Raw genomic sequence first — 22,610 nt, 5'->3', positions numbered from 1 at the left:
AAAACTGCTTAACATTATTAACCTTTCAGCATAAACAGTTGTTAGATGAATTGAAGTCATTGACAGCAATATCAATAGCCAATTAAACAATAAAGTAAATAATTGTGAATGATTTCCCTTTCATCTTAATGAGTTAACAGATATGACTCATACTGCGTAGTTGTTATCTATTCAAAGAGTTAATGCTAAGTTTGAAGTGACTAAAGAATTAGCTTCTATGTCTGCATAGGACAACTACTTCTGAAAATACATCTGAAAAAGTTGAGAAAACACTAATTCTGTACAAACTGAAGTAGAATCTACTAAGATGTATTACAACTGATATAAAAATACATATGAAGCAGGAACATTCCTAGTTAGACATAATTACCAAGCTTATAAAATGTAAAGTGCAGGGAGACTATGGCTATTTATTGTATTATTTATCAGGAGGTATTTAGTGAAAAATACTTGAATTTATCATAAGTTATTTAATTGGTAGTGTCAGTGATAAACTTCATATGGTCTTGTAGACTTTGTTATTGTTAGTTCTGCAAATGTTTATAAGAAATAGAAGCTGAATATCTTAACTTGCCCTATCACATATTGGTTCAACGGGTTAGCAGTAATAAAGTTTTAGACTGTGTGTGTTTTGAGCTCTCTGTCAATACTAAAATATTTCTAAAAGAGAACTGCATTCATCTATTATTTTTGAATCCTAAGTGGCTCCATAACTTATCATTCATTGTAGTTTGATCATTTTTCTTAATGAAATCAATTTAAAATTGAAAGCCAAAATGTATATAAAATCTATTTTTCTAGGGTAAATTCCAAATGATAATTATCAATATTTGAATAATACATAATGTCACACTTTTTATTATATTTACCAAGGTTTAAAATTTAAAACAAGAGGCTTTTTAGTCCTTCTGTGCAGAAGCTCTGGTCATTTTTACTCCTTCTGTATTCCTTTCTGTCTAATAAAATCCCATCTTAACAGTAGGAGAAAAAAAGTTAAACAAGAAGTGAGATCACTATTTCTACATAAACCTTTTGTAGATTTATTTTCTTTTTTTAAGTCATAAACACATAGATCATGTATACATTGATGTCTTTATGGGGTATAATGTGCTGATTTTATATACAATTAGGAAAGTTTACATCAAACTAGTTAATATAGCCTTTACCTCACTTATTATTGTGTTAAGACATTTGTACTCTATACTTAACAGATTTGACATGTACCCTTGCAATATGAACCATAGGAAAGGTCCCACCATTTACCCTCCTTCCATAGAATCTCCCCCTTCCCCACCTGTCCCCTTCCTCTAATATCAGTTCTAGCAGGATCTTTTGGATCCTCATGTAAGTGCAAAAAAATGATTTATATTTCAAAGATTATTTAACTGTGAAATTGAAAAGTATTTCCCTAAAATCCATTGAAAGTGATTAATCTGCAATATAATGACATGCTAAAAGGCAAATATCAAGAGAAGAATATAACAGAATTTTATAAATGCCTTTATAAAATGATAAATATACTCAATTAGAATAACATGCTCCTGGAGCACTCTCAGTATTGGTCAGTACCTATTTGTGTGAAAAGACATTTTCAGAGATGAAATATGTCAAATCTTACCACAAGTCACATTAACATTTGAAAATTTGCAATTTATTTTGGTAATAGAGAATACTATGAATGCCACTTAAGCAAAATCCCTTTAAAATTTCTTTGTTTTCACTAGTATAACTGTAATTTTTAAAATGGACTAAGCTATTGTTATTATATTTTGAATATTACCATTAAAATTTGTTTAAATAAATACCCAAATAATATAAATTCAGCCTCTTGGGCTGCAAGACTTAAAATATTGGTATTTACTATCTAGTTCTTCACAGAACAAAAAGATTGCTCTGTTATAGTTAAGTTGATCAGTGTCACATCATACGTCTGGAAATAGTAGTTAAAGATTAGCTTTATGACAATTTGACAAAGGCAGTAATTTCTATCCCAAATTACCATTAAAAGTTTTGAGTTTGGATTAAAAGGTTGTTGGAGACTTGGGAAAAATGGATAAATAAGGAGTACCTTATAAAGGGCAACCATTGGACTTTCTCCATGGAATCCTGAAGGAAAGAGGGTTAGTTCCTTTGAGATGATGAAAAGGAAGAGATCGGAAAACAACTTAAGGGAATATGCAGTTTCTTGACTCTTTCACAAACCAACAAAAGCTCAGACATAGCTTAGAGTCTATTTCCAAGCATATTTTTTGTATGAAAAAGTGATAGGAAAGCATTTTCCTTGCAAAATAGACACTAATCAGGAAAACAGTCTTATTTTTTATTTGTATTTGTTCTAGTCTACAAAAGCCAGAGATACTTACTTGGAAATCTTGACAATGAACAATTTTGAATCGTCCCCTTGGTCCACATGGACAGTAAAGAAGGAGATACTTGCACTTCTGTAGAACTGTGGGGTGATCTTGTTCCTATCTTGAGACAGTAGCAAGAAAGATCCCCATCAACACTCATTTAGAGTGTTGCAATGGTTCCACATCATGGATGTTGAGGTTAGACATAATTGTATTGCCAAAATGTACATGTGTGTCTGTTTTTGGTGGTGATGTTTAAATTACAGGAAAATTTCCAAAAAGATTGTAGAATCACTCATTCTCATCTCTCTCTCTCTCCATGTCCTTACCTCTCTAAATGGCTGCAACTAAGTAAATATTAAAAAGAGAATGGGCAGCACCTGTGGCTCAAGGGGTAGGGCGCTGGCCCCATATACCAGGGGTGGCAGGTTCAAGCCTGGCCCTGGCCAAAACTGCAAAAAATAAATAAATAAATAAAAAGAGAAAAGAAAAAAGACTTTCAAAATTACCTGTGTAGCTTTAGGTGGATAAGAGGTGGACCATCCAGATGGTTTCTTGATGTAACAGGTCTTAGCTTCAAGGAATTGAAATGCAAACGTACCCTATAGAATCATACATAAGGGCTCGGTGCCTGTGGCTCAAGTGGCTAAGGCGCCAGCCACATACACCTAAGGTGGCAGGTTCAAATCCAGCCCTGGTCCACCAAACAATTATGGCTGCAACCAAAAAATAGCCAGGCGTTGTGGCAGGCACCTGTGGTCCCAGCTACTTGGGAGGTAGAGGCAGGAGACTCGCTTGAGCCCAGGAGTTGGAGGTTGCTGTGAGCTGTGATGCCACAGCACTCTACCCAGGGGGACAGCTTGAGGCTCTGTCTTAAAAGAAAAAAAAAAAAAAGAATCATTCATAAGGAAAGCCAAGGACTTAATGAGCTTCAGAAACCTAATCTCAAATTAGAGGAGAACAGATTTATTCTCATTAGCCTTTAATTTAAAGAACTGAAATATGGAAAGCGTCGGTGTCTGAGTGGCCCTGCCTTCCGGAAGCTCTCGCAGCCCTTGCTTCCTTCCTCTTCTACTTCTCACTAACCCCCCCCGACTTGTTCTTACCTTTCACTTGCCTTGTCACAGCTGTACTTAGTCAGGCTTCCTATTAAAAAACACCATCCACAACATTTTCCCTCCCACCAGAGACCCCTAATTCTAACTTTTCATCTTTAATCGAGGCATGTCACTTTCTAGAAGTAGCCATCATGTAACACACCAAGCAGGAGGGCTCCATGTCACAAGTGATCCCAAATGGCCTCCATCTCCATTATCACCATTATTCCTTGACAGGTCACCAGTGCTAGGTAAAATGTTATAACACTCGGGATGCCATTATTCAACAAGCTTCCCTACAGTGATGGCTTCCAGATGTGGGGAAATTTTAAAACCTATGGCCCTCAACACATCATTAGGTCCTTCCAATGTTTCCAAATCCGTAATCACCAGCATACCACATCGTCTCCATTTCAACATCCAGCCATTGGGATTTCAAATAAACTAAGCAGTATTGAGAAAAAGGTTTTACAAATAATTTTATACTTCTTGGAAAAATATCCCTAGTATCCATGTACCCTGGAGTTATTGTATTTTTCTCTTTAGAGTATGTACTTTTCTATTTGATACTCACCCCCCCCCCGTATCTCTCTCTTACACACACATACAAGCACACGAGCACATTTGCACCAGTAACCTTCCCATGGATGCTATTGTTTCTATTCCTAATTTCTATTGGGGGATATTATTGTTAGTAATGTTTCTAGGCCAAGCCCGTCACCCCACTGCATAAGGATAGCATTTACGGCATGTTAATCTCTTGACCTGATCTCAACCCATTGGGAAATGGATCGATACAATAAAAAGCAAGGTAGTTTTCAGATTACTTCATATTCATACTCCATACTTCCACATTCTACCAAAAAAGTAATAGAAAATTTGCAATTGTTTCAACAGTGCATTGTAAGACTGAAAGTATCAGAGTTACTGACTTGATTTTGCAGTTCTGAGCCCACTGAATCAAAAAAAAATTGTATCTCAGACCTGTATATGGAAAGAAAATAAGTTCTGGGCAAATCAACATTTTTTATGTCATTTGACATTTAAAAAGTGTTGGGGAGTGTGGGAAAGAACACTTAAAAATACAACCTTAGGCTGAAAGATTGGCTAAGGAAATTGTTCCCACGAGAGGAGAGATTTGCCCTGAGTCCCAGGTTCTTCTGCCCAGAGCAAAGTCTCTGGCCTTTATTAAAGGTGCATGCGGCCCTGGGTCATGTCTCATTTGTCTTCACATTGTGGGAAATCCCAAATACAACACCCATAAAACATAAAGGGATTTAAATGAGGGTCCATCTGTGGAATGAGCGAGAAAGAGAGAAACTGTCTTTTTATCTTTCTCCTTGATCTTCCGGCTGGTAACAATTTACCATCTGAGATGCCCACACATGTGTTTTCACAGAAAAGTCTGTGAAGAAAAGCTGTCAGTTTTCACTTATCAGAAAAAAATAAAGCTCAACAGAGCGATGCTCAAATGTGGGCTCAGACATGGGTTTATCCAAGAGAAACACCATCCTCTTCTTTCCTTCACCCGGGCTGGGGCCACTCTGACGTTGGATCTATTTTATAAGCAAGAAGCAAGGGGAAAAAAATGTCTTTGTGAAGATTTCAAATTGTAAACGTTGAAAACAGAGGCCATGAGTTTGATAGGACGCATCTGTAGAGAAGTAATTAAGGCAAAAAGAACACTTTATTCACAGCTTATTGGTTTACCTTAAAACACAGTTCATACTCTCCTATGTGGACTGAAGTGAGATTATACTGACTAGGAGATCCTGAATTCCCAGACCCCTCCTTTTAAAATACCATTTACAGATGGTTTTTCATCATGCCTACAGTCTTTACTATTAAAGCTTGTAAATTACACAGTGACTTCATTCTTTCAATATCCAAAGAATCAGGAGAGACCAGGAACCAGAGGGAAGTTGGAAAATACAATTCACTGGAACACGGAGCTGCCCTCTCTTCCACTAAACATCAGCAAAACTCGTGTATCAGCATAGAAGTGTGGGGAGTTTTCTGCCCAGTGTGGAGGTTTTCTGAGCATGGTGTTTCAAGTGTTTCATTCTTTCTCTTCTCCTCCCTCCCTCCCTCCCTGTGAGCTTTACAAATTAGGAGGTAGAGGTATCTGCATTTTGGCGATAGAGTGATCAGTTTTAACTGAAAACTAGGAAGCCCCTGTCCCAAGCAAATCAGAACAGCCCGTCATCCCTCGCTGGCAGACAGCAGATTTATTTCCTTCTTCCTGAAGCAATTTCCTAAGGTTTTTGGAAGCAACCAGGCTGCTGTCTTTGTATGCCATGTCCCATGAGATTTCCTGGCAGATTTTCTCTTAATTTACCCAATAAAAGAGTGCCATCATGAATAACTGGTCAAGCGGGGTGTAAGACGAGCCTGGCGCATGCCTCATAGGAAAGGAAGAGCCTGCAAAGGCCTTCCTCATGGGGTAGTGGAGTCTGCCCTCTGGCTTCCTCACGGGGAAGTGCAGTCTGTGCTCTGGCTTCCTGAGATTCTTTCCCATTTGCTTGGTTCTGAAAGTTTCCTGGAGCTCAGAAGGTGCCTATTTAGTTTGCTCAGACACAGGTTTTGGGGGGCTGAAGTGCTCATTCATATTTTTAAACCTTAAACTTCCTTCTCAATTGAAAATAGTAACTTGTAATGAATTAATGAAAACTAGATGAAACCCAGAAAAATGAAATCATAATGTGGCCATAAAGACTAGGCTCAGATTTTGATATTTGACTATAGTATACGTGTGAATGTGTAGAGGCAGGGCAAGGAGGGAACTTGGAAGAGCACAGAGTGGGAAGCGCCGTTCGTATGACCAGCCCTTATCTCCCAAATTATAGCTGATTTTTCCCCATAATACAACAGGGGTAGACAGAACTGAATATTCCCAGGTCAGTTGTGAACTATGTGGTCTTGTCACTATATACAAAGTCACTAGAGAGAAGGCAGCTGTAGCTTTCAAGATACAAAATTTTCATCACCATCAGTGGCATCTGGGTCTAAGGTTCTGCTTCACATTTTTGGTAGGAACTCGAATATTACTTTCAAGAGACAGTTGCAATGGACTTTTCAAAGATTAAACCAAGAAGGTCACTGAAATCCCTGGACACACAGTCACATTTCTTCTCTCCTTCCTAACATGTGATCAGAAGACTGGTCCTCCTCTCTATGCTAAAGCTTCATAAGACTTGTTATCTGGAGTTTTGAACAAAAAACATATATATTGTTCTTCACCCAGGCTAGAAAATGCTCTCCTAATAATTCACAAGCCACCTGTGGAGTTTTGGGGGGGGGGTTTTGTTTTTTTTTGTAGAGACAGAGTCTCACTTTATCACCCTTGGTGGAGTGCTGTGGCATCACAGCTCACAACAACCTCCAACTCCTGGGCTTAGGCGATTCTCTTGCCTCAGCCTCCCGAGTAGCTGGGACTATAAGTGCCCACCGCAACACCCAGCTATTTTTTTGTTGCAGTTTGGCCAGGGCCAGGTTTGAACCCACCACCCTCAGTATATGGGGCTGGTGCCCTATCCACTGAGCCACTGGCACCGCCAGCCACCTGTGGAGTTTTAAGGGGATTTCAAATGGAATGATTACAAGCCAGGGTATCCTGACACAAGCCAAAAATTAGGCCTGCAAAAGAATAAAAGGAACCAGTAGGGGCTTTTTGAAATTTCTAACAGATAATGTGAGCAATAAAAGATCATGTTCCTTGGCCAAAATCATCTTCAAGAATAATCTGAGTCCATTTTGCAAGTTGAAGAAAATAATGACAACAAATTTATATTCTTGTAACCATGATGCCTACTGTGGACCTTTGAAACCTACCAGACTAAAGTGGCTTTCTCATATGGTTGGTCCCTTTGTCGTCAAGTGCCACCACCAGTAACCAGAGGCACATAATCCTTTATTTATATTTTCCTTTAAGTGATAGAATTTCTGAACATGGGAGAGTAAGTACTCTCTACTCAAAATCATTCCAGGAAGCGGGGAGGAAAGGGCCTGACTTCCCTAGCCAGGGGATGGCCAAGCACCCACAGGACCGTGTGGCTTATGCGTATCAAAGCAGCTCAAAGAGAGGCAGATCTCAGAGCAGAGAGCTGGGGCCTCTTCTGGGTGCTGCTCTGAACACCCACAAGAGGACTAGCTGCAGAAGGTATTTTCACCCAGCACACCTGGCCTATTAATTTTTAAAATTGGAAGCCACGTACCAGGACTCTGGAGGACATTTCAAGGTCTGGTACCTCCAGGAAGCTCCCAGGCAGAAGTGGCACTGCCTGGGCAGTGAGAAGCGTGTCTTGTGACCAGGGAACCAATCCCACTCTCGTCCCAAACATGTCTTGCGGAGGCCACCCCAGCCAACAGCCACCACCCTTCTTGCCAGCATCTCCCCTACACAACCCCCTCTCCCAATGGGACATGTCTGTTTCGACCAGATGGTGCCCATGGCTATGTTTTCCTTCAGTAGCGTCATCGTTCTGTTCTATTTCTTATTTCCAAGTTCTAAGACTCCTAGTGCTGAGCTTTCTTGCGGATGATTTATTAGTCTCTTTAGAAGGCATATTTCTGCAAGGTTCATGTCATTTGCGAAGCATATGGAGGAAGGGAGCTTTGGTTAAGGGTTGGTGATCTAAATCGCATTAGGTTTTGCTTTGGCAGGGACACCAGATGGATGCCTTTATGATGAAGTGGGTGTCCTCCAGACTTTTCTTTTATGCGGGTCTCCAACAGGTGTTTCCTCTAAGGCATATCTGTTTTCCATAACATCAGAATGAAGAAAGATGTTGCTTGTGACAGCCTGTATACATAGATCACGCTTTTATTATGATAGAAGTATACAGTGATTGATTTGCTCTTCTGCGTCAAGTTAAAATGTGCTTGGAAGAAGATCATATTCCTTTTGCCAAAAGGACATTTAATTATAGACCAAGGACTCTTCATCCATCACAGGGGTGGCGAAGGAGAGGAAGTGGGGAAAAGCTGAAGAAAGTGACCAGAGGAGAGTAGTAGTCATAGCTGTAGACGTGAGTGCTAGGGGCAGAGAGCAAGAAGCGGGCTCTCTGAAGGTAAGACAGCCCTGAACTATTCCCAAACATTCCTTGAGAGACAAGTCACCACCAGTGTGGGTCCTGTATGGAAACATGTTCTGAGAAGGCTGAGAGACGGTGTCCAGAAAGCCACTTAGTGAAGAGAAAGAGGGTTCTGCAAACGAGTAATAGAGCCAGTTCTCTAAATCCTGATAAAAATTTAAACCAGACTCAGGTATTAAGTATGTTCCCTGGTGAGTGCCCTTAACGACCTTGGCAGAAAGCCAGCGCCATGCTCCTGTCTAGTACTATTAAGAGAGCCTGAGGGGCTCTTGAAATTTGGGTTGGGGCTCATGACTTACAGATATTTAAATTACCAAAAAGGCATGCTAATTTGTATGAATGAGGTAACCCATTTGGCCACGCTGACCTTGAGGCTTATGTTACAACATCTTTTGGTAAATTATTAGAATTCACTAAGTCCACTGAGTGTATAGGTAGGTCTTAAGTGCACAAGGAGATAAAAAATTGCATCAAGGTCTCGGTAAACCTCATTAGGAATTACCCTCTCTACCTTCCCAAGCCTTTTCCTGGGCCCCATCCTTCACCCCAGCTCCTCTGCCTACCTCCTCTCTCTATCCCATTTCTCTAGGTCTGAAAATTTAGTTTAGATTTGAGTTAAGTCTTTACACCTGAAAAATTACAACGTAAGATGGCAATTTAGAAGCTAACTTGGTTGAGGAAAGTAAAATTTCTTGGTAAGATATTGGGGTTCTGAGTCTTTCAGCCAGTTGTTGAATAATTAGCTACATTAATTCACAGGGAAAACTATTTACCTTTCATCCCAGAGAGCAGCAGGCTGTAATTCTTCCAATATGTAGAGTGAAACGGCACAGGAGAGAATACTGTCATAAGCTACTGACTATCATGTGCCACAAAGGTGGATGGAAACAGGTATTTTTAAATAAGTAAAGTAAGAAAGTATGTAAGTAAATAGTGAAAGTCTTTGTGGCCAAGTAAGTTGTGAAACAGTGGATTACACTATTTTTAAAGGATTTCCTTATTGCAGAAATCCTCTTACATACTATCTTCAAAACATTATTCTATTTTATCAACCTTTATTTTACTGCAAAAAACCATTCCTCAGGACTCTTCCCATTACTAATATTCCAGGGAACATGCTTTTTGGGAAAAGGTATTGGTATGAGGGTAGTGGACTTAAGCTCTGGTAACAACTATGAACCCACAGTGGCTCAGGAGCAAGACGGCTTCTTATTAAGGGAACACAACACGTCCAGCACCAGTCTAGCAGGCAGGGGCGCTCTGTTGTCCATGAGGGCTCCTGCAGTCAGGCCCGTCACCTCCACAAGAGCCTGAAGGTGGATTGGCTGGGGGGAGGGGGGAAGGCTTCTCACATTTCATTGGACAGAGCTAGTCACGTGCCTGGACAGAGCTAGTCACGTGCCTGGACAGAGCTAGTCACGGGCTCCGCCTACTTGCCCAGACTCCTGTGCTGGGGAAGGAATGGAGGACGGGAAGATGTGATCACTGGTCCCCTCAGCCTCAAGTTCCACCTTTACGATTCTTAGATCTCTGACTTTTATCCATAAAACAAGAGAAGGTAGTCTTTAAAGTCTCTCTGGCAGAGATAGAAATGCTTGCCAAATATTTCAATTCCGTTCTCTGCTCCCGGCATCCTTAAAGCGAGCAGGACACCTGTGACTAGTTGTGGCCCAAGGTCTGTGCAGGGAGGGATGCGCACCCGTGTGGGCCTTGCCGGGCCTCTCCCCTTCCTCTACCTCTGCATGAAGACTGAGGAGCATGCAGGCGGCAGGTGCTGAGGCTATTAAACGGCAGAGGCTTTGAGGCCTCTGAGGCCTGAGTGGCTGTGAGAAGCTGAGGCACTTTTCACCTGAGTGAAATAATAGTGTGGGTGAGATGGATACTGTGCTGTGTTGGGGCTCTCGGATTTGGGGGTTGTTTCTGCAGCCTAAGCCTAGACTCTCCTCACTCGTACAGGTCTCTCTAACCCTAAACTTTCTGGGATTCCAGAACGGTTGCCACTGTTCTCTAACAAGCAAATGGCACTCCTTAGGCTAAAAGTAGGATTTTCCAAAAGCTCATCTAACCCTTTCAGCGATCACAAACCAAAGATTAGCTTAGCTTCAGGGTGGGGTGAGCATGTGGAGGGTTTGCCAAGACTCCGATCAAGATCAAAGTCTGAGAAAATGGAGGTCAGTGATGAGAGCTGGGAAGAGTGCAATTAAACACTTTAATTAATTAACGCATTTGATTAATAAGGCTGTTTCCACTGGTACCCATCAGGAAAAGATATGGAAAAGAAAAGGGGTTAACACAGGCTAAAATGAGAGATCTCACACATTGTAGGTCCCTTACGGCCTTTAAAATTCTACATTGAAGTGCCCTGAGGACCGCTTATGATTTCCGCTAAGCAATAATAGCATCATGATAACAGTGATATTAAAATTAGAAATAACTACTTTTAAGGTAAGTACAATCTAAGGTAGTGTGGTTGGGCCCAAAGTGCTTAGTATGTCTTCTGCTGTGACGAACTTTGGTCATTCAGCTCCTGGCACTCTGCAGACTTGGACACTTATTCTGCAGTTTTACAGACCTGAGATCATTCTCCGTATGCTACTCTCCACTTTAAGCCGACGGCTCTAATGAGTTTTATATCTTGGCTGTGTTACAATGGAGCCTCAAACAACTAATTCTCCCTCCTGCCCTATTTAGGATTTTTCTATTTGACCAAGATACCGACCCGCTGGATAGCAGTGGGATGTTTCACTGGTGCAGATCAACCCCTCTGGACAAGATGGTTCTGGTAGGTGATCTTCCAAAAAAACCTCAAATAAGATAAAGCATCTCTAAGAGCAAATGAAGTTCGTCTGTTAGTCATAAGAATTCCTCATTTCTTGTTGTAAAGCATGAAGTTAGAATTAAGAAAAAGAAGCCCACATACCTCACCGGCCATACGAGTGATATGCGAGGTGACACATGTGACTGCCAAGGTGTGTGGGGGCAGCATGCTGGGACCGAAAAAATTATATGGCTCCAATGACTCCCTCCCTCCTTAAACAATTTAGCTAACTCAGTTATTCAGAATAATGTTTTCCTGAAGATTTGTTGTTTTGCTAGTAAATCTAATTAATTTGAATGCACCAGGGAAACCTACTATTTACAACTCTGCAGTTTTCTCTGTTTCAAAGAAAATAAGCATTTTCCTAATTTATTGGTTTTGAAATTTGGATTTTTGACAGTGGTTTCCTTAAGGCTGGCTACACTCACTTTAACACATTAGCTGCAAATATGCCTGCTAAATGTCCTCCTCCTCCTCTCAGCCCACACAAGGTAGGTGAACCCTGGCAGATTTTACAGTCCTGCCCCTGTCCGTTATCTCAAAAGGACTAATTTAGCTCACCGAAAAGCCAGCAACTAAGATACAGGAAGCCTGCATTCTAATCCAGGCTCTGACACCTGCTCTCTGGAATCCCCATTTAGTCTTATTTTCAGGAGTTGAAAAGTCAAGTGTAATCTCTGTGATTTACCTTACATGAAGTAGTTCATAAATTTAACTAATAAAAATGATGGTTTGCATGCTGTATGAGCCCTATATAATTTGTCACCTGTGACTAACTGATAATTATATATACTGTCTTGTTTTCTGAAAGTAGTTTAGTTCATTTTTTCCTGCTAGGCAGACATGCGTGTGTATGCACACACACGCACACACACACACACACACACACACACACCATCCTTGTGGCTTCATGCCAGTGTCCTGACAGAACACGTTCCAAGTTTTTGTAAAAACATGATCAATCATTTGATCAGAAGCACAAAACTGTCAGAACCATCATAACAACTGGAAGACTAAAAGGGTTGCTGAAACTCACCATTTTAGCAATTATGTCTGATTCTGAATTATGCAAAGTAAACATCCGTTGAGCAGAAAGCCAAACATCTTTTCAGTGGGAGGCAGGTCTTGAGAAAGGGAAGTTGGGAAGTTGGTTGCAAATTGAGACACCCAAGACCCAGGAATGAAAATAGCAGACATTTTATTGGATCTATTCGTTGAGTATGCAGACCAGTTACCATGATAGATATTTCCCTTAAGATACTTGATATGGAATATAGTTCCTGATACCGAGTCTTTTGCTAAGTTTAGAATGCCTTCTAGTTTCCAAAATCTATGAATTTTGAAACATGTGTCCCTAGGAGAGAAATGTCCAGGTTGCAAAATTGGTTTGGTGAAGATCTGAAGCCTTGGTTTCGTTTGGAGAAGGGTTAAGTGGAAGTGGTCAATTTAAGTTACTTTGAACAAATAGCACATGCTCCCCTTCCCCCAAGAGCCACCATCTTTCTTAATTGGGAGACAGTTTCATGGCACCATTTCTTAGAGAAATTGCCTCTCTAGCTGTGCCCATTAATGCACTCGGCCATGTATCTTGTTTCTAATTGTTTAGTTCTACTCAGAAGAGCAATGTTGGACTTCAGGCTTGTTACATTAAATACCGTTAGAGGCTTCATTATTCAAGTTAAAACTAATCAGATTAGCTGGAGACAATTATTTAGTAGATTTGGTTAAGATTCATATCACTCTCTCAGAAGGCTCTCCAGCCAAGTAGCTTCATTTCCCTTCGTGGGGAGTTCCCCCTTAGACAGAGAATACAACACGGTATTTCCCAGGATATGCTAATTGGGCATACTCTAACTGTTGAGATGTTAGATGCTACTTATTTGTGTTAGGTTTTTTTCAATTTCCATTTCATAGAAGATTTCATTTAACCGAGCAAAGAACTGAAATAGGACTGGAATAGGAAGAACGAGATACTTTGAAATACTTTGCGTCTCTGTGTGTCTAAGAATGTAGATTATGCTCATGCTGAAATTTAAATACAAGGAACTTATGCTCTACCAGCTTCTAAGTGTCTTCCCTTGAAAATCTAGGAATTTCATGAGGTACAAATTTGATTAATAGTGTTGAACAACTATTAATGAGTCAAGTAATATGCCCTTTAAATAGATTATTTAATTTTCAAAACAAAAATTAATTTTTTGACCTCTACCGTTTTAGAGAAATCCAGGATCAGAGGGGTTGAGTCATTTGTTCAGTCATATATTTAACAACAGAACCAGAATATGAAATCATGTTTTCTGATTCCAACTCCAGAATTTTGTGCCCCAATCTTACAGGAGGGGACCTTAGCCTCTTCCCTGAATGAGAACACACATAGGCTTCACACCGGTTTCCTACAGGAGGGTCATTTCCTTCAAGTTACATTTGTATTTTGTTTTTTTCTGAGTTTCTGTGGACTCAGAGTGTGGAAGACCTACTTTAAAATAAATGTCATATATATTTTGACATTTATACATATCATATATATTTTATATCATATATATCATATACATCATATCTATATACAGATCATATACATATCATAATGTATAAATATATACATATCATATATATTTTTAGCAGTCCTCCAAATTAAGTTGAAAATATATAAATGACAATTCCAAAGTTCTGGAATTACAGGCATCAACCAAAAGGGAAGAATTTGATTTTTGAGAAGTGGAACTATTCATAGTGGAACTATGATTTTATATATATATTATATATAATGACATTTATATATTTTCAACATAATTTGGAAGACTGCTAAAAAATATATATGATATGTATTCAAATGTCTGAGAACACAGGGAATTTTTGTAAACTTCCTATTTCTTCTGTGCACTTTGTGTGATGAATTTCCTGAAGAATCTACTGAATCAGCTCAGTGTATTAGGTTAAACCATATGAAGTAGCCAATATTTGACCATTTTTGACCCGTTATAAAGGTAAAATGGTATAGTTCGAACCAGTGAATGAAAAACCTCTAAATACTGAATCATATCATACAAGTGGCTGCAATTTTCAGGGCTCATTAGAAGGCAGGAGTGCAGCAGTGGAATGTGAAATGTCTTAATTTTTCACCAAATCTTACTCTAGAGCACACGAGGCTAACAATATATGATAAAAATCAAGATATGGTTTCTTCCTTTGCTCCAAGGATTTTACACCCTAAGGAATGATAGTGATCTAAGCTTTCATTGAGGTACTCCAGGTAAATAGAAAACTACCAAATACAACCCCAAAAGTGAAATAGGAAGGAACCCCACAAAAACAGAAAAGGTATAATCATAACACTTACGTGTCAGTTCTATTTTTTAATAAGCAACTTGCAAAATTCTATTCACCTTATGAAAGTACTGCTGTGGAGGTACCTAGCAGGCTGGGGCTGAGGAGGAGGACAGGGAGCTCACTCTGAAAGACCCCCTCATCTTATTTATCAAAATGACTAGACTCTGGCATGCTTATCCTTAGAAACGAACTGAAAAGTCAAAACATGAGTTCCAGAACCACATTGTGGCGTGTGTTTTTGGAGATGCCCATTCAACCCTGCTGGGGCTTCGTAACTTTGTGATGCCCTTGAGAACTAGCAACTATACCCGGCAGGAGCTGAAGGACATTGTGTTCATTGGCTCTCTGGATTACCTGCAGAGAGAGTGGCAATTTCTCCGGAACTTTCCTCAGGTATACATTATGCCTGTAAGTATCACATAAGGGGATAGTGAATATTTATAATGATAATAATTCTAATAGTACTAGAATTAATAATAATAATAGTTTGCAATTATTATATAGTACCATAAGTTGTTCTAAATATTTTTTTACATGTATCAACATCTTTAACCCTCAAAATAATCTTATGTGATACATATTAAAGATGCTAAAATTTAAGCACAAAAAGAGTAAGTAATTTGACCAAGAGTACACAACAGGTAAGTGGCAAAACTAGGATTTAAGTCCAAATGTCATGTGTCTTGACTATGCTCAAATACTGTACTCTTCATACAAATGAGAGTTTCTCTACATTTCTGAGTCTGATTCTAATTTCATGGCTAAACTTAAGCTGATGCTGAGTTACAGCCTGTGTGCTATAACTTTTTCATTTTTTCTGGAGACATCTTATATGGATCACATAATGCTACATGGTCCTGATAGATGTATGAAGAGGAGGAATTTTTAGTTTTTTTGAGATGGAGTCTTACTCTTTGGCCCAGGCTGGGGTGCAGTGGCATGATGACAGTTCACTATAACCTCAAATCCTTTGCTCAAGTGATCCTCCTGCCTCAGCCTCCTGAATAGTAGGGACTACAGGCATACACCATAAGGCGTGGCTAATTCTTTTTAAGAGATGGGAGGCTAGCTATGTTGCCCAGATTGATCTTGAACACACAGCCTCAAGCTTTCCTCCTGCATTGGCCTTCCAAAGTTCTGGAATTATAGGCATCAACCAAAAGGGAAGAATTTGATTTCTGAGAAGCGGAACTATTCATAGTGGAACTATGATTATGCAAAGTTCCTGATCATTTCTTCCCTGAACTTTTCATAGGTCTTCATTCCCTTCTATGTCATTTCTCTGGATGAAAAGTCCATTCTGTGCTGTGTGAAATGTGCCCATTCATTTGAATTTTTATGAAATGATACTAGCATATATAAGGAATATTTTTCAGACTTCAAAAATAATTCTTGATCCTTTTACAAAGAATACCATAAAGTTCCCTGTGTCATCCCTCTTCCTTTAGTCTATAAAAAGGAAGAAAAGAAAAAGACCAGGATCTCCAGATTCAGATAATATTAGGAATTACCAATAGTAGCCTCTGAGCTTTTAAAGGCGGGACTAGATCCATCTGTATTTCTTCACCAAAGAGAGAAGCAACTGCCATTCTGATAGTTGATTTGGAGAGTACAAGTATGGCCAGCTACTAACTACCAAGACTGTGAGGGTACAAATTTTTCCCTCAAATCCATCTCCTCTCCTTTGTCTGAATGTTTTCCTCACTACTGTTACCCAGACACTGTTTATTTTCTTCCCCTGGAGTCATTTAATGGCTTTAAATCACATCACCCACAAAAAGCCACTACCATGAGTCATGAGACACAATCCCTCCATCTGACAAGTCTTTCCTGTATCTGTTTTTCTCCCTCTAGGGATCTGCACTCTATGCTGGAGACCTGCATGCAGTCAACATAGAAAAATGTTTTATGTGTGCTGTCCTATGCCCCCCGTCCAAGCCATCTAGCAGCCATACTCTGGTAGACACAGAGACCATCATGGCCACCCTCAACATTGGATCAGTGCGGGTCAACACCTCCTCCAAGCCTTTCTCAGTGGCAGGTGAGAGTAGCTTCCTGGCAGGAAGAGGCTAGAAAGAATAGAATAAGGAAACACAGCTCCTCTCAGAAGTACTTAATTAAGGTTAATAAGAAGTACTTAATTATTGGAAGGAGGAGAGTTGGACCAGGTGTCCTGCTTGATCTCTAAGAATTCTATGATAAGATTAGCTGACAGTGCGGTCCTCTAAAATTCTAAGTCGAAGCAAAAATAATATCCATCTTTTAAGTAGAACACATATGACCTTGTTTTCCCATTTTGAGAAAAAACATCACAGAATTATACGTGCTTTTTTTGTTATTAATCAAATGTCAGTGAACATAGAAACTAGTATGTGATTATAATTAATAAAAAGTATTATTAATAAATTCTCATTAATTCTTATAGATGTTCAAGTTATAATTCTTAGTTTTGTAGATGAGAGAATGAAGTATAATCCCCTTTTCCTTTTCAAGATACTTTCAATATATGAATTTTAGGAGACTAAGTTCTCTCCCAACTCCTAGAGACTAAAAATGAACTTCCATCAACCTCAGATTGGAAAACAAGGGTGAGAGATAAGTGACTATCTGTTCAGAATGAGGATCATGTCTTTTCTTCTTTGTTTTCCTCTAAGTACCTATTATAAATACTCTCACTTAGGAGAAGCTTGACACTCATGGAATTGAAGCCAATGAGTGAGTGAGCTGGACCCCCAAAGAGCTTCCACACATTTCACTGTACCCAAAATGTGCCCATGGTTAATCCCCCTACACAACTGCAGTGTTTTTTCTCCTTCAAAATGGAAAGACTTACATGAGATCAGATAATTAAGTACACAAACTCATCCTAGAAAAAGTGTTTCATCCTTCATGGCTGAATATCACAGTGGTCAACTTCAAGGTACTCCCCTTGGGAAGCTGAGCACTGACACCAGTGCCTCGTCCATCCTTCAGAGCAGTTTTGGAACTCTTCTGGAATAGCAGTCAGAGCTGTCATCATAAAGAGGTACAAGTGCTACATACTTCATTGCTGAATATCACTAAGATCGCCAGATGGCCAAAAGAAGCACTTTGAAGGTCACCATAATGATATTCAGCAATGAAGTATGCAGCACTTTTTCTAAGAGGAGTTCATGAACTTAATTGTCTGACCTCAGATATGTGTGTGTGTGTGTGTGTGTATAATTTTCTCTAAAAATTAGTAGAAAAGTTACAAGAAGAATGTGTAGTCTTGACTATAGACCAATAGCATTATTTCTTGTATGGATGGGGTATGTGTTTCCATGTGTGTGACAGGGAAATATAGGTCCAGGCCAGGGGTCCTCAAACTTTTTAAACAGGGGGACAGTTCACTGTCCCTCAGACTGTTGGAGGGCCAGACTGCCGGCCCTGGGATAAGTCAGCTGCTAAGCAAGACAGGCAGCAGCGGCAAAAAAACCCGGTGGGCCGGATAAATGTCCTAGGCGGGCTGCATATGGCCCTCGGGCCTTAGTTTGAGGACGCCTGGTCCAGACAGACTCCACCAACCTACCTAATAAAAGTCACCACGTCTGCTTATCTGGCACTATTGCATCAATTAAGTCATGTTGTGAGCATATTTCAAGATGACATATAAATAGCAAACTTAACCCAGAAACTTTACTAATGACTCTAGAATCATAGGAATGTATCTGAAAATTAGATAGAAAAATTCCCAATCCTCAGCTCAGCCTGATTGACACTCTTCATCATTCTTCCCATGTTATTTCAACTCTTTTCTTGCACCATCCATGAGAGGTAGAACTACGAATCCTGACCTCCAATAATTGAAAGCAGAAAGGATTACAAAATACTACCTGGAGGTAGAAAAGATCTTCCACAATGATCCCTCAAATCAAACTAGCCGATGGGCAGTTTTTTCCCCCTTTTTCTTGGTGAGTGGTTTTAAACTAGAGGCAAGTTTGCCCACTGAGGTCATCTGGCAATGGTTGGAGACAGTTTTGCTTGTTCCATGCTGTCAGCATCTGGTTGATAGAGGTCAGAGAGGCCGCTGAGCCTCTTACGATGCAATGCTCAGGGGAGCCGTACACGGCAGAGACAGTCAGCAGTGCCCAGACTGGGAGGCCTGCCCCAGCGCATCTGCCAAGCCCTTTGTGGATCAGGGGGCTTTTCAACAGCTTCACAGCCATGATAACTCTCCTATGAAATCAAGCTAGGACCAGCAGGGCTGTTCATAGAGATATTCACCAAGGAACGCTGAGAGGAATGGGGAGACAGCTGAGTGGGAAATCCCCAAAGGAACAGTAAGAACACCAGGCCTCCTGGACGTCGCCATGGAAAACTTCCGATTTTTTTCAGTAATGCTCTAATTACTGCCCTGTCACACCACACGGAGAACAAGGTTGGCAAACCTAGGTACTGAACCAAATAATCTGTGGCATAATCTAAACATATCACAGTAATTAAGCCTGACAACTTAATATGCTACTGAAATTTAAATGTACAGTAGTAATCTACAATTAAGCAATCTTTTGTAATAGCACCCTGCCAGCCTGTACGACTTCAGGTATAATACTGTGTACTATTAGGTAGCAAAAATATTGACATTTAGTAAAATGTACCCAGGCTATGATCTGACACATTCAAATTAGCCATTGCTGTACAAAGAGACAGAGTTAAGGCAGAATTCAGTTGCTACCCTTCAGCGGGTGTCAGAAGCGGATATTCATGCAGGTTCTTCAGCTGATATGAATGTATTTGTTGTACCCAGTTAGAACATTCGACTCTCAAAGTCAGATATCTCAAGCCCTGTATTAGCAGGGAACTGGAATAAGAAAGCGAGATTCGTGGAGAATTTTCCCATAATGGATACTGATCTCAGTATTTTACTGAAACTGCCAGTCGAATCTTGTATATTTTAATGGAGCTATAAAGTAGCCACCCCCATAAGATTGGGGGCTTGGAATTTCATACCTGTCACGGCGTAAACCCTGAAAACATATGTGAACCTCCACCTGCGGTTGCCTCATCTGCCTAGGTGATCCTTATTCACAGGGCAGGGCAACAGTTATATAATTTTTTGTTGTTGTTGTTTCAAAATACAGTAGAACCTCTGTAAGTTGACCACCTGAGGAACCGTAACAAACAGTTTAACATATGGAGGTGGTCAACATAAGGAACTAGGCCTCCTGTACTGACGTGTATGTGGCCTGCATGTCCCATCTGTGAAATCAGGTCCATTTAAGGAGGTGGGCAGGGCAGGGAGGGCAGGGCAGGGCAGTCAACTTGGAGGTTCTACTGCGTGAGAGGAGTGCTAGTGTTTTTGTTACGCGGATGAATTGCACACTACTGAAGTCAGAAATTTCAGAATAGTGTACAGTATACCTAAGAGGTAGGGTTTTATCCTTTACCCTCCTCCCAGCCTCTCCCCTTCTTAGGTTTCACCGTCTTTACACCACTTGGTGACCACATGAGCCTGCTGTTCAGCTCCCACTTATTAGTGAGAACACGTGGTAGTTGATTTTTCATCCCTGAGATCCTTTACTTAGGATAGTGGTCTCCAGTTCCACCCAAGTCGCTGCAGAAGACGTCAGTTCTTTCTTTTTTACTGTGGAGTAGCACTCCACGGCAGAGATGGGAGGACTACTCTGCAGTGAAATATACACCCTCCCGTTTTCTTTATATGGGCACTTGGGTTGATTTCCTATCTTTACAGTCGGGAGTTGTGTTGTAATGAACAGTCAGGTGCAGATGTCTTTTTGCTATAATGACATTTTTCCTTTGGGTGGGTACCCAGGAGTAGGATTGCTAGATCTAATAGCAGGTCCACATTTAGTTATCTGAGGAATATCCGTACTGTTTTCCATAAAAGTTGTACCAATTTTCAGTCCCATCAATAGTATATAAGCATTCCTTTTTCACTGCACCCACACCAACTTCTATTTTTTTAATTATTTGTTTTAAATAGTGACAGTTCTGGTAGGGGTAAGGTGATATATCATTGTGGTTTTAATTTGCATTTGTCTAATGATTAGCGCTGTTGAGCATTTTTTCATGTTTATTGGCCATTTGTTTATCTGGTATTTGTTTTTTGTTTTTTGTTTTTTTTTGAAAAAAACTCTGTTCATGTCTTTTGCCAATTTTTTGACAGGGTTAGATGATTTTTATCCTACTGATTTGTTTGAGTTCTTTGTAGATTCCTTTATACTGGTATAAAGGTGGAGACATAGGCCAGTGTAACAGATTAGAGAACCCAGAAGTAAATCCTTGGAGCCACACCCACCTGATTTTTGACAAAGCAAACACAAACATACACCGGGGAAAGGAAGGAAGTTTTATTGGGTGCTGGGAAAATCAGAAAATTCTGATTTTCTTCCACAGGCCGAAGAATGAAACAGGACCTCTACCTTTCACTATATATAAAAATTAATTCAAGATGAATTAAAGACTTAAATGTAACATCTGAAATCATAAAATTTCTGGAAGAAATGACAAGAAAAGCTTCTGGACATTAGCCTAGGCAAAGACTCAAAAGACAAACACAGCAACAAAAATAAATAAATAGGGCTTAATTAAATTAAGGCATTAATGCACAGCAAGGGAAATAGCAACAGAGTAAATAAACAACCTACAGAAGGAGAGAAAACATTTGCCAACTATGTATCCATTAAAGGTCTGATATCAAGTTATAGAATTCTTATCTCCCTGCAGTGTCTATTGCTCAGATCAGTCAGAGAGCTTCTTAAAAATTTTTACTAGATAATCCCAATTCCCTACTTTGAACCCACCACACAGGCAAGGCTCACAGGGGTGAACAAAGTGCCTTCTGTCCTAAGGCAGGAGGAAAATGTGTCTACAGACTGAGCACAGAGGTCAAGGGCCCCATGTGACATCCATCCCTGTCTATAAGTAATCCCAAGGGTTCCAGGTGGCGGCAGGCTGACCCGAGGAAAGGCAGCCCCCTTCTGCTGAGAAGAAAGAAGAGGGAAGCAGCGCTGCAGCCCAGAGAGGGTCTCAGGCACCAGGAGCCAGGAGCCAGGAGCCAGGGCAGTGTTTCCAAAAGTGCCCGTGGAACAGCACCAGCAATTTATTCACAGTTTCCTAGATGTTCTGCAAGCAGACTGATGTGGTTTCAGGCCCACCTGACTGAGCCATGATCCAGCATTACCAGTTCATGGAGAATAATCATGTCTTAGTTTAAGGTGGTCACCAGCGACTGCTCACGGAGCTCTGAGGCTTTGTGCTCTATGTGAAGGGTGATTTGGAAAGCATGCTGTGACACACACCTCCACACTTCAAAAGGAGATATTCAGGATGCACAATTAATACATAGTTTTTCTAAATACAGAAACAGAGTTGAGATTTGGACATGAGAGTAACTTTGCTGAGACTGAGCCCCGAGTTACATAATGCTCTCCTGCATGCTTACCAAGTTCTGTGCGTCATTTTGTTCTCTTGGGTGGCACCTGTGGCTCAGTGGGTAGGGCGCCAGCTCCATATACCAAGGGTGGAGTGTTCAAATCTAGCCCCGGCCAAATTGCAACAACAAAAAACAGCCAGGCATCGTGGCAGGCGCCTGTAGTCCCAGCTACTTGGGAGGCTGAGGCAAGAGAATCGCCTAAGCCCCAGAGTTGGAGGTTGCTGTGAGCTGTGTGAAGCCATGGCACTCTACAGAGGGTGATAAAGTGAGACTCTCTCTACAAACACACACACACACACACACAAACACACACACATTTATCTTCTCTTGTCTTTTTTATTTTTGTCTGTGTCTATAGATAATATCTCAATTTACTCAAATGAACCTTCTGGAAAATCAAAACACCGAAGAGTCCCCTTCCTCACTGAACTGAGTAAGTTGTGTTTTGAGGGCAAAATTCAATGGAGAAATTTTTGTGATGCATAACTGGTGTCCCAAGGTTGTTTT

The 22,610-nt window shown here is 40.3% G+C and overlaps 1 protein-coding gene across 1 annotated transcript in view; it reads left to right on the top strand.

Annotated features, from left to right (window-relative positions):
- KCNU1 (potassium calcium-activated channel subfamily U member 1) overlaps window positions 1-22,610 on the top strand; it is a 319,066-nt gene that overhangs the window by 136,764 nt on the left and 159,692 nt on the right. The window contains 4 exon segments of the mRNA XM_023517014.1: window positions 11,233-11,323; window positions 14,870-15,094; window positions 16,541-16,727; window positions 22,462-22,536. Coding sequence (XP_023372782.1) covers window positions 11,233-11,323; window positions 14,870-15,094; window positions 16,541-16,727; window positions 22,462-22,536 — 578 coding nt within the window.

This window comes from Otolemur garnettii, unplaced genomic scaffold (genome assembly GCF_000181295.1).
Source record: "Otolemur garnettii isolate 467f Iridium unplaced genomic scaffold, OtoGar3 scaffold00102, whole genome shotgun sequence".
Classification (NCBI taxonomy): domain Eukaryota; kingdom Metazoa; phylum Chordata; class Mammalia; order Primates; family Galagidae; genus Otolemur; species Otolemur garnettii.
Note: the sequence above shows the minus strand (reverse complement) of the source record. Positions and strands in the feature narration are given on the sequence as shown.